Source organism: Scyliorhinus torazame, chromosome 1 (genome assembly GCF_047496885.1).
Source record: "Scyliorhinus torazame isolate Kashiwa2021f chromosome 1, sScyTor2.1, whole genome shotgun sequence".
In the NCBI taxonomy this organism is placed as follows: Eukaryota; Metazoa; Chordata; class Chondrichthyes; order Carcharhiniformes; family Scyliorhinidae; genus Scyliorhinus; species Scyliorhinus torazame.
In genome coordinates this window covers 156494409-156507155 of record NC_092707.1, presented here as the reverse complement: position 1 = coordinate 156507155, position 12747 = coordinate 156494409, and the positions used below count along the sequence as shown (strand labels likewise).

The following is a 12747-nucleotide window of genomic DNA, read 5'->3' as shown; positions in this document are numbered from 1 at the left end:
CGTAGGCGCAATCGCCGGGCTCTTCGCCTACTTCCACGCTCGCAACGAGACCTTACACTGACACCGTGTCCTCCTGTGGTTCCTGATCGCGACTTCGTGGAGCTGCCTGCTACCATGCCCCTTCCGTCGCCGCCCGTGGCCAGGCCCGCACCTCAGCCGGTGGTTCCAGACCCACCCTTGAGATGGTCAACCCGAATTCGTCACCCACCTACTAGACTGGACTTATGAGACTGTTTATACATTGAACTCATGCAACCACTGTTTTAATATGTTTATGTTCTTATTGTTACAGGAATTTGTTTTATAGTTCCACATTTCCAAGTTGTTTGTTATGGTACAACCTCGTTAGTATGTCACACCCGACATCGCCCCTTGTATATAGTTAAGCCCCATGTACATGCTGTAAATATTACACACACACACATTTAGCTGCACTCAGTACACATCTCTATTTATAACCACGTAGGCACATAATCTTGTAAAAAGGGGGATGTCATGATATTCAAGTGAACATCACAGCACATACACACATACATAATGATAGACAGATCAACGGACCAATTAGCACACACAACACGACAGCCAATCACAGACAAGAGCATACACAGTACAAAACAAGGAACACAACACTTCCTGGGCAGTCCAGCAGGAGACGGCTCAGGGCAAGGACCTCCATGCCAGACTCTCAGACAGTCACCATGTGCTGAATACCAGAGTTTGTTATATAAATAGTTGAACCACGACTGATGTGGCAAGCTTTTCATTATGGGAGTGGCAGAAAAACAAGATCATAGCCAAGTCAAATCATCCGCCGCTTCATGTCAAGGCATACACTCCCAAGTATGGGGTGGTGGTGGTAGTGAGGGAACGAGTAAAATTTGGTTTCTCGTTTTTATCTTAAAAAAACACACCAATTTTAGACATTTTAAAATAACAATAAAGATTTGATTGGGTGGACAGAGAGAGGATGTTTCCACTTGGTGTGTGTAGAAAATGGAGGTCCAACACTTGGTGGGGGGGATAACATAGCCACTAGAAAATCCTGTGGGGAATTGAGGAGCAACTTCTTTACCCAAGGAGCAGTTAAAACCTGGGGCTTGCTACCACAAGGAATACTTGAGGAGCTTCATTTCAAGAGGAAGTCACAGGAGTACGAGGGAGAAAAGAATCAAAGCTTAAACGGAGATGGATAAATGAAGAGGGCTGGGAGCAGGTTTGGGTGGAGCATGAACACTAGCATCCTCCTGTTGTGTGCTGAATCAGCTGCTTTGCTGTAAATTGTGGAATGACAGCTAATCCAATTGTGCTGAGAAATTAGGTCCCAGCTTGGAGAGGGGTGGAGATGGAACCAAGAAAGGGGTAAATGTTTAATGACTCCTATTTTAGTGGCTAAACGTCCTAGTTCCCAGGCAATTTTTTGGATTGTAAAGTTGGTATTAAAAAAAAGAATGGGTGAGGCCCCACCTCTTCAGAAACCCAGCTCAACCAACCTGTTACGGCACATTTTATATTAGATCGTTCCAAGACAAGACGGTAATTAAATTGACGACGCTCATGAAAAATAACAAGTTTGGTTTCATGGTTGAAGGATGGGAGAAATCTGGACTAATCAGAAACCAGGAGGTGGGAGGCATTTTCTCCCTTCGGAGCCACCTTCTCCCTATCCCCCTCATATCTTTGCCTGAACAGAATATTACCTGGATATGACATTCAAACTTCAATGAATGCAGTTGAAGATGCTTTATATTAGTGCAGCCCTCTCCTTCTAGCCACTTCCTCTCTTCATTTACTTCTACCCCCCCCCCCCCCCCCCCCCATCTCTCTCGCTCACCCTCTCCTTGATCCGGCTCACTTTAGTCCCTCCCTCTCTCAAAACAATCTGACATTTCTTTGAGGGCACAATTCACTGACACCAACTATCCCCATCAGTGATTCATTGTAGTTTTGAAAGGACAATCAATCAATCGCAGAAAAAGAGAGGCCAATTTTGAGACTCTAATTCCAGTGTGCAGCCTCCCTGATGTGGGCTGCAGAATTACTCTCGTAGTGCAACACCCCTTCCTCCAACCTCGCCCACCAAAGCTCCAGGCTTGGTGCCTCATCACCCAAAGTTACTCAATGCAAAATCATCACATGCCTTGATCATTCCCTGCCCCACACCCCAAAGGAAGAACATAACAGTAGAAGTCCCAGGGCTTTTTGAACCGATACAACAGGCCACACAGTCTAAGAGTTCCCAGTCGCTTTCTTTGAAGCACAAATTCTTACCCCTCAACCCAAGAACACACCTCACCCACACAAATCTACAGAACTTGTTAGACTGGCAAGAACCATGGTTCATGGTTTCCATACTGAAGTTCAGTAGCTAGGATCATATGTTTTGCCCAGAGAGTTTTCTTGCAACATAGCGCTATTTACCCAAACCAGAACAACAACTTGCATTTATATAGCCTCTTTAACACAGTTAAGTAATCCCACGATCCTTCACAGGCGAATTATAAAAAAATATTAATAATAATAATCTTTACACAACACAAAGAGAAAGTCAGATAGGTTACCAAAAGAAATTGTTGAAGGAGATGGGTATTAAAAGCACTGCAAAAGGAGAGAGGTAGAGAGACAAGGAGGAGGGGTGTATGTGTATGTATGTGTGTGGGGGGGGGGGGGGGGGGGGCAGGGGAGAAATTCCAGAGCTGAAAGCCCTAGCAACTGGAGATATGACAACCAACGTTGCAGTAATTAAAATCAGGGATGCAGAGTAGGCCGGGATTGGTGGCACGCAGGTTATCTGGCACAAGGCCTTTCAAAACGAAAAATACAAATTTTCAAACAAAGGCACCGCCTGCAAGCCAGTCACCCGGTTTGGGAGGTGGGGGGGTGAATGGGACCCAGTGCAGCTTCAGACATGGTGTGGTAAACACCACTGGTTATACACTACATGTATTACGGTACAGCCACTATACTACATTCAATACAGTAAATCCCGGCCTGCTGGCTCCACCCTGCAGGCTCTGTATAAAAGTGTGCACTCTCCTGCGCTGCCTCCATTCTGGTTCCAGCTGCAGGAGGCTTAACATCTAGCGCAATAAAGCCTCAATTGTTCACCATTTCGTCTCGTGGTTATTGATGGTACATCACATGGACAGCAGAAGCTTGAGCATTTCCCTGCAGCACCACCTCAAGCCAACTGAGCCGACTCCCAGATCTTTTAACAAGAGAGCGAGAGAGTCTGGCTGGTTGGTAAAGCATCGGAGGCAGACTGGCAACCTGTGGGACACCTACAAGATGAGGATCCAATTTGCCCAATAGGGTCCTTCAGAATTATGAAAAGTTTGATAGGGTAGACAGAGAAGATGTTTCCACTTGTGAACGCGTCAAAAACAAACAGCCATAAATGTAAGAAACCATTTTACCCAGGGATTGGCGAGAACGTGGCACGCACTACCACATGGAACGCTTGAGGCAAATAGCATTTAAGGAAAAGTCAAGACAAATACAGAGGAAGAAAAGGCGCAGAAGCATTTGCTGATAGGATTGATGGACGAGGTTTGTGTGGAGCATATGCCGGGATGGACCAGGAGGGCCAAATGATCTGTTTCTGTGCTGCAGCATTCTATGACATTCAACACAACATATGATTGGCACCAACTTGCGAGCCTAGATCGAGACGTTCCATGTAGGTCAGGTGGATTCCTACTCATGCCTTACCTTCCAGTCCATTCAAATTCTTCACTCACCTCAACAACCCCCCCCCCCCCCCCTCCAAGCCTCAGCAGAGCTCAGCGTCACCCAACCACACTCACAGCGACATACCATGGCAACAGCTGTTCCCTGAAGTGAAGGGAAGCAAGAAGGCAACATCAAGTCAGACCACATCTGTTGTGGTTTCACGGTGCCTCACACACAACCATTCATGGATGTTCAAAGCATTCAAGAAATGCATTTTCTTTTAAAAAACCACCACCTGGTTGCTGACTCATTAAAATCCAAACAACCCTCAACGTCTCCAGGACCAGTTCCACAGAGAATCTGGCCCATCACTGGCAACGCAAGCTGTTAATTGCATTGGCAAAGGTTTGGAGGGATAAGTAAGCCACAACATGACTGGGTGCAAATATAATAAATTACATCAACTCCAATTACCTGTCCTTGTTACATAAATATTTTTTTTTAACCGCAGTCTAGATCACTTCAATTGACCCCTACCCTCCCTCAACATTCATAGTCTTTTAAGGAAGAAAGTCGCAGATTTTTACTACCCTTTGTGTAATGAAATGCTTCCTGAATGGCCTGGCTATAACTTTAAGGTTGTGCATACTTTGTTCAGCGGCCCCCATATCAGGGAAAATAGAGAAATAAATCGCAATACCAAAGGCCTTAATCAGATCATCCCACAACTTATCAATTTTAGGTTCCTCTACTTTTGTCAACTATACCTTCAGCTGCTTAGATCAGAGATTCTGAAATGTCTTCCCCGAATCGCTCAGCCTCTCTTTCCGCCGTTGAGATGCGTTTGAAATTCTACATCTTTGACTAAACATCTGGTCACTTGCCTGTACTATCCCAAAGTCAGATTTTGTCCCATAACACACTTACAAAACACTTTTTATTGTGTTAACGGTACCACATAAAGACACGTTCTGGCTGTGATCAAAATGGCTGCCACTTTTGCCACTACAGCAGAAATATTTCTGATGGAGGTTGTAGCCATCTCAGATAGCCACCTGCAAAGGACCATGGGAATTATGGTCAACCCAGGACTCAAAACACACTCAGCTTGTGTGTGTATTTGCAACCCAGATAGCTAGACACGATCGAAACCCCCGCTCATTTGCATTCTAATGGCCCATTTCCCCAGAACAAAAGGACTGTACTCCGGTAACTGATACAGATGCAGACTAACCGGCGCCACTCTCTTTGCTAAGAAAGCCCAAACAGCCAAGGTCAATGACCGCTCAGGACACGCCCAGTCATCAAGGCACCCGCCCCTTTATTGGCCAAAATAGAAGGCAGTGATCAAAGCCTGTCGAATTATTGGGTCCAAAGCTAAGGACCACCCCAAAGAGCGCGAAATCCCAGAGGGATAAAAAGAGACACAGCCATGTGTTCGGTCTCTCTTGGCCCCAGCCTACGCCTAAAACCAAGTGTAGCATTACGACCAGAAGACAAGTTCAAGACCAATGATCGCTACCGGACGGATGAGTCCAGCAGAAACGAAGCCACTTCTACCCAGCCACGCAAGATCCGAATAAAGGCCTTGTTCATCTGCATAGCCAGTTGCCCTGAAGTTAAGTATAGGTTATTGTAGTTGTTAGGTGTAGTTTAACTTGTAGTGTTTTATGTTGTATGTCGAAGTAATCCTGGTGTGTAAATAAACTATTTTTGAACTTGAACTGACGAACTGGTTGTTTGGTCTTTGATCGATATCCGGTAAAGCCTTGTGGTGGTATCATTTGATACCTGGCGACTCTGAAAAGCAATATTATCATTAATAACTGCCATATCTAGTTAATTTGTCAACATTATTGGTGCCGATTGACAACAAGGTGATGAGGCTTTCAAGTGGCGAGACTCATCAGTAAAAGGCTACTCTCCTGAAAAGCTGACGGTCCAGGTTTGCTTTGCCTCAAATGGCCGTCCTCTTGCCCTCAATGCTGTTGGAAGAGTAGTTTGCATTCTCTATATTTTCAAACCAAATTAATCAAAAGCAAAATAAAAATGCCTCAGCTTAATATCAACTTAAAATTAACATGAAAATAAATATCTGTTCTCCAAACGGAAGCAATGGCCTTGTATGGGACAAGAGCAGGACATTGTCACCGCTTCCTGACCATGTATTGTAAACATTTTTCAGCCAAGATGTAAACACGAAGTGGACAGCTCACCAGGTAGCCTGATGAACTACACTCAGCAAGTATTTGAATGCACTCAGTCTTGATTATGCTCATTTCTAGTGTGCTGTTGTACATCCCAGTTTCAGTAAATCTCAACTATAGCCAACATTTTTGCACAGGAGTAGAAGTGTGAAGATGAGGTTTGCCCCAACTAAGGAGCCATTTTAGTTTCCCCTCAAAAGAGGAGAAAAAATATTCCAGCACTGATCGAGTCCCTTCCCTGACATGGATCCCTTCCAAAAGCAGGCCACTGGGATGGGCTACCAGTTTGAAGATTGCTATTAGAGGTCAAGTCCTAACTAAATGGCAACCTAATATTGGCAGCTGCGACATTCTAATTTATTACACCGTTGAAGTGATGGAACATATAAATACACAGGCAACACACATGGTTGATTACGATACTGGGAAATCTGGGGAGGAAACAAAATTAGGAAAACATCAAGAGGCTGTCAGGCGCAAAACACAAGCCATGTTTCCATAGCTCAATCTCACAACATTATTTCCAAAAATGCACCCAATTTACCCTTGAACCCATCGACACTGGCTACTTCGAATCATAGAATCCCTACAGTGCAGAAAGGAAGCCATTCAGCCTATCGAGTCTACACCAACACTCAAAGTGCACACAACCTAGGTCCCTGCCCTATCCCTGCAACCCCATAACCACACCTAACCGTTGGGCAGTTTAGGCAATTGTTGGACACCAAGGGATAATTTAGCGTGGCCAATCCACCTAACCTATACATCTTTGGACTGCGGGAGGAAACGAGCATCTGGACGAAACCCATGCAGACACAAGGAGAACGTGCAATCTCCACACAGTCACCCAAGACCAGAATTGAACCCAGATCCCTGTGCTGTAAAGGCAGCAGTGCTAACCACTGTGCCACCCTAGTAGTGATCTGTCCTAGTTACTATTATTCCACAATTCTATTACCGTTTGGATGAAGCAATTTCAGCTCTCGACCCTTTTTGCTGATAATTGTCGGAATATTTTAAGCTTGTGTATCACGTCCCCACTGCCTTCCTTCACTGCTTAGAAATACCAGTATTGCAAACCTCGCTAGGTTAGGAACAACAAACGACAAACTCCATTGAGACAAACAGGCAACACCTGCTTAGTTACAGCGAGATTGCACTGCAAAGCCACACGTGCAACTAACATTCAACTAGCAATATGACGCTCAGCACAGATGGAGGCTATTCAGCCTATCGTCTCTGTGCTGGCTTTCTCCCATTGCCATGGCGGAACAAAAGCTCCACTTCAAGTACATACCCGATTCCCTGTTAGACGTTATTATGGAACCTACCAGACCTATTGAAGGTTTGATTGCGGTGTGTCAGGAGGCTTGAAATGAGTGACTCTCAACACTCCATGTAAAACAACCAGCATTCAGAATAGTTACAATGCAGAAATGGAACCAACCCCCCAACTCAGTTGAAAATTGTTGCAAATAAGTCAGATTGATCCTCATTAATAAACCAAAAAGGTGGTTCTTTATGCTGCAGACGCACACTGCAACAAGTTGCATTTATATGGCGCTTTTAACACAGTGAAACATATCAAGCTGATTCGTAGGATCATTATCAAACAAAATTCAACACTGAGCCGTAGAAGGAAATATTAGGAGATGAGAACAAAAGCTTGGTCAGAGAGGCAGCCTTTAAAGGAGTCACTTAAAGAGTAGAGGAAGGTTTTAAGAGGGAATTCCAGAGCTTGCGGCCCAGGCAACTAATGGCACGGCCACCTTGATTAAAATCAAGGATGCACAAGACAAGGACTGGAGGAGCACAGAGATCTGAGGGTTGTAGGGAGTTTGAGACAGGGAGGGGCAAAGTGACAAAAGGATTTGCTGGCAAGAGGCAGAATTTTAACTCTACACAGAACATAGTGCAGAAGGAGGCCATTCGACCCATCGAGTCTGCACTGACCCTCTTAAGCCCTCACTTCCACCCTATTCCCATAACCCAATAATCCCTCCTAACCTTTTTGGACACTAAGGGCAATTTAGCATGTCCAATCTACCTAACCTGCACGTCTTCGGACTGTGGGAGGAAATCGGAGCACCCGGAGGAAACCCGCGCAGACACAGGGAGAACGTGCAGCCTCCGCACAGATAGTGACCCAGCGGGGAATCAAACCAGGGACCCTGGCGCTGTGAAGCCACAGTGCTAACCACTGTGCTACCGATCCCCTGCGCTACTGTGCTGCCTCGCAGGTTAGCAAATAATGGAAATATAACCTCCATTAGAAGAATGACTCTTCAGGACTGCCACTTATTCCACCAGACAGGTAAGCCTTTTGCACAGCAAGCAGCGGATACATTAGTAGCCTTTGTAAGGTGCATATCACAGAGACAGAGAAGGGAATAATTTTGTTCCATTAATTTATGTTCCATAAAGGAACAAAGGAGCAGGAATAGGCCATTCAGTCCAGCGAGCCTGCTCTGTTATTCAATTAGATCATGGCTAATCATCCACCTCAACGCCACATTCCTGATGTCATTAGTCTCTAGAAATCTATCAATTTCTCTCTTGAATATGCTCAATGATCGAGCTTCCATAACCTTCTGGGACAGAAAATTCCAACGATTCATCACCCTCCCTGAGTGAAGAAATTTTCCGCCTCATCTGAGTCTTAAATGGTTTATCCCTTATTCCAAATTGATGCAATTAGGATGTAAATATTAACTGAGGTTATAGCAATGGGGAACAGCCTTTCCCAAACCTCAGGCTCCAGGGCATTCAAACTGGACAAGCCAACAAACAAGTGTATAAGCAAAAAGGAGGCCTTGCTGAAAATCAAATATGCAGCACTGCAACTGACACCAGGGGTTCAAAGTTGCACAACCCAGCCTATGCTGCATGCACTACTCTCACAATATAGTAGTGGTGGTGAGGGAGGGGGTCATCAGGCATAGAGCAGGGATCCCAGATGGAGTCTCTCGTCTGTGCTCAAGTTAGCCGAGCACAGCCAGTACAATGTCAACACACTGCTCTTGGTCTTTGTCTCTTTGGGCTGGTGAGAGCTAAGCAGTCAGGCTTCTTGCATCCCTGACCACTATCGTACAAACCCCCTACCTGACAATACCCAGTGTGCCCCCCCCTGAACAGCACAGCGAGGACATCATCACGATCAGGACCCCCCCCCCCCCAAAATCACCTTTCAAAATTCACTATGGTAAACAATGAAGGGAGTGTAGTAGATTTACCAGAATGTAAGGTATGAAAGAGAAAGTATACAAATAACGATCAGATTCCTTCAGAATTTCAAGGGCTATGGGGTGACACAGCAAACACAAATTATTAATTAGAAATCAGAGATTGATTGATTGATTATGAGCCAACGGTACGAAGAGATACATGCAAATTAGGACAGGTAGGCCACTTGGCCCCTCAAGCCAATCCGCTCTTTGATAAGATCATAGTTGATCTGATTGTGGTCTTTACTTCCTGCCTATCCCCTATTGACTTCCTGTCAGTCAAGAATCACCTCTCCAAAGTCCAAAGGATACAGGCCCAGCCCATCCCACTCCTCCTCCCAAGACAACACCTTGATTCCAGGAACCAGTCTAGTGAACCCTCTCTGCATTTGCTCCAATGCAATGGTTTCCTTCCTCAAATAAAGGAGAACAAAGCTGCATGCAGCATTCCAGACGTGGCCCCATCAAAAGCTTGCACAACTATAGCAAACTTCCAATTGCCCTACAACAAATGACAAAAATATCACCCATTGTATCTGCACAAACCCTCCGTGATACATGCACCAAGAAACTCAGGTCCCTCTGCATCAGAGTCCAGCAATCTCTCTCCATCCAAAGAACACACTGCTTTTCCTGTCAAAAAGGACAAGCAAGTTCGCACCCTCCCAGGCTAATTTCCATCTGCCAAAGTATTGCCCATTCAATTAACCTATCTATATATCCCACTATGGACTTCTTGCATCCTCTTCACAACTTGGTTTTCTATCTAGCGACAGGCTCCCCTTTATCCACCTTGCTTGCTACTTCCTCAAAAGGACTCTAATAAATTAGTTCAACATAATTTCTCATTCACGAAACCATGTTGATTCTGCCTGATTGCTCGGGATATTCGAAGCACCCTGCTACAACCTCCTTAATACCAGATTCCAGCATTTCCCCCCTGACAGATGTTAAGTTAACTGGGCTGCCATTTCTTCATCCCCCTCCCCCCAGACTTTCTTGAACAGAGGAGTTACATTCGCTATTTTCCAATCCAAAATCTAAAGTATTTTGGAAAATTGAAACCAATGACCTATCTCAGCAGCCACTTCTTTTAAGACTCCAGGATGAAGTCCATCGGGATCTGGGGGACTTGACAGCTTTAAGCTCCAATGACTTTTTCAGGACCCTTTCCCTGATGATTGTAATTATTATAAGTTCCTCTCACCATTCCGCCTCTTGATTTACAATTATTCTGAGAAGGTGTTTGTGCCTTCTGCAATAAAAGACAGAAAAAATATCTGTTCGATTCATCTGCCATTTCCTTATTTTCTATTATTAAGTCCTCAGGCTCACTCTCTGGAAGACAAGCACTAACTTTAATTACTCTTTTCCTTTTTAATTAACTCTTGCTACCTGTCTTTATATTCCCAGCTAGCTGTCTCTCACTCTTCTTCTTAGTCATTCGTTGTTATTATGGGGCAAAGGCAGGCATCTAGAGTTAGATCACAATTCAACCATGATCTCATCGGATGGCAGAACAGGCTCCAGGCACTAAATGCTGTCCTCCTGTCTCTGTGCCACATGGGGATACAGGGGCACTGGAGGGGGGCAGTTGGACTGCCAATCCCATCTCAGGACCTTTCAGCAGGGCAAAGAAGCAACATTTATACAGCATTCAAGAGGAGACAAACTGGAACACCATCCATAATACGCATGAAACGCTGTGCCCTGTAAAGAAACTCCCCAACTTACTGGAAGTAACAACTTCTGCTTCGAGTCCTTCACCAGAAAAACAGCTGTCAAGAAACTCCTCCCTCAAAAAATGTCATCTACCAAGTTAGATATGGTCTAAAAACTAGAAATAGTAGGTGCGTTTTAGAAGATAATATCACCTCCATTACAGAAGCAGTCCAATCCAGGACAGAGCTTTAACAAGCTCAGCAATAAAGGTGTCACAGGGTGGCACACTGGTTAGCACTGCTGCCTCACAGTGCCAGAAACCTGGGTTGAATTCTGGCCTTGGGTGACTGTGTTAAGTTTGCCTGGGTTTCCTCCGGGTGCTCCAGTTTCCACCCACAGTCCAAAGATGTGAGGTTAGGTGAATTGGCCATGCTAAAATTGCCCCTTCGTGTCCAAAAGGTTAGGGATAGGGCAGGAGTGCAGCCCAAGGTCAGGTGCTCTTTCAGAGACTCGATGGGCCGAACAGCCTCCTTCTGCACTTGTAGGAATTCTATGAATATTTGCTAACTTAAACCCATATCACACCAACAAAGGAGCAGAGCAATATTTATTGATGAGATGAAAGGTCGTGCCAATAAAGTGCCACGGGCCTGGTTGGTTTCATTTTCATTCATTTCAATTTAACATAAGGAAACCTCCCAAATCTCTAAATAACGTTGACCCCTATATTAAAAATATATTTAGAAAGCCCATTTAATGTAATTTTAAAGAGCGTGACTGAAGACAACCCCAGCAAAATTTCAGAGTGACAGTTCGATTATCTTTTAAGAAAAACATTTTGCTGACAAATCTGCAGCCTGCAGAAACTTGTTTTTGCATTGGAATAAAAACAAAATTAAGACAGCAAGAGTTGCAGTGAGCAGCCATCTGATCCGTTTCGCTATTACAATAGATCCTGTTACATAGCAAGAACGAGAAACCTGCTTTCACCTCCCCCTCCCACGTATACAAAGTGGGGTTATTTTCAATGTTATATTTTTTTTATATGTTAAATGGGACATGGTTGATTTCTCAGTGATAATTAATGCACAAGTGATCTGATATTTTGCAGGAACTCAGCTAAGCACACAAGTATAAATGCGCGATTATTTTTAAATGAATATTTAAATTTTTAATTAAACTTACCGGCAGGCGTCCTGTATTAGTCCTTATTGTTCTAACTTCAGGTCCTTGCGGGGTCGTATACAAGCAGTCCCCACTGTTATCAGAATACATTACTCCTGCAATCTGGGTGAAATAACTGGCAGGGATGGTGGGGATCTGGGGGCTACACAAACCCGTACTCCCATTTTCCACATTAATAAGTTTTTTCTGGGAACTGGCCACCACCCCAATAATCCCCCTGCATGGGGCTGGGGAAACTCCCTTTGGCATTTTCTTTTGCAAGGTCACAGTCTTTCCCCCACTCTCCCCCTTTTGTTTGCAACGAGAGAGAGAGAGAGGAAAGAGGGGCAAAAAAATGATTAACTTCAAACCGGGATTTGAATACAAAATAAAAAGCAAAGTCAACAAATGCAGACATATAAACGACTAGCAAAGTCTCGGGGTTAAATTGCACGGGGTCCCGCGGCTGATATTGCTTTGGATGTAGCAGGATGCAATGGATTGTAAAAAGGTCCCCTCTGAATCAGAGCGAAAAATGGCTGCAGAAACTGTTTGCAGCTCCTGAATGCAGCCTGATTCACAGACTCTGAAAGTCAGCCTCTGGCGCCAAAGCCTGTGCCGCGAAATTCATATTTCCCGCCATCTGTTGCAAATACCCGCCGCTGATTGGTAAGCAACTGACTCGGATACATGCTGCAGCGACCAATCACAGCGCTCGGTCCGGTTTGGTTCTTAAAGCGAAAGACACAATGCAAACTTTGAAAACTGGATTCCAGCTGAGAATTTCACAACATCCTGACAGATTTTATATTCTTCAATTA

General features: G+C 44.6%; 1 protein-coding gene across 2 annotated transcripts in view; it reads right to left on the bottom strand.

The window, feature by feature from the left end:
• The window catches only part of e2f2 (E2F transcription factor 2), a 100442-nt gene extending 87925 nt beyond the window's left edge, over positions 1 to 12517 (bottom strand). For both annotated transcript variants that reach the window (XM_072501054.1, XM_072501055.1), the window contains exon 1: positions 11948 to 12517. In XM_072501054.1, coding sequence (XP_072357155.1) covers positions 11948 to 12196 — 249 coding nt within the window. In that variant the 5' untranslated portion in view covers positions 12197 to 12517. The remainder of the gene's footprint in view (positions 1 to 11947) is intronic.
• Between the last annotated feature and the right edge of the window lie 230 nt (positions 12518 to 12747).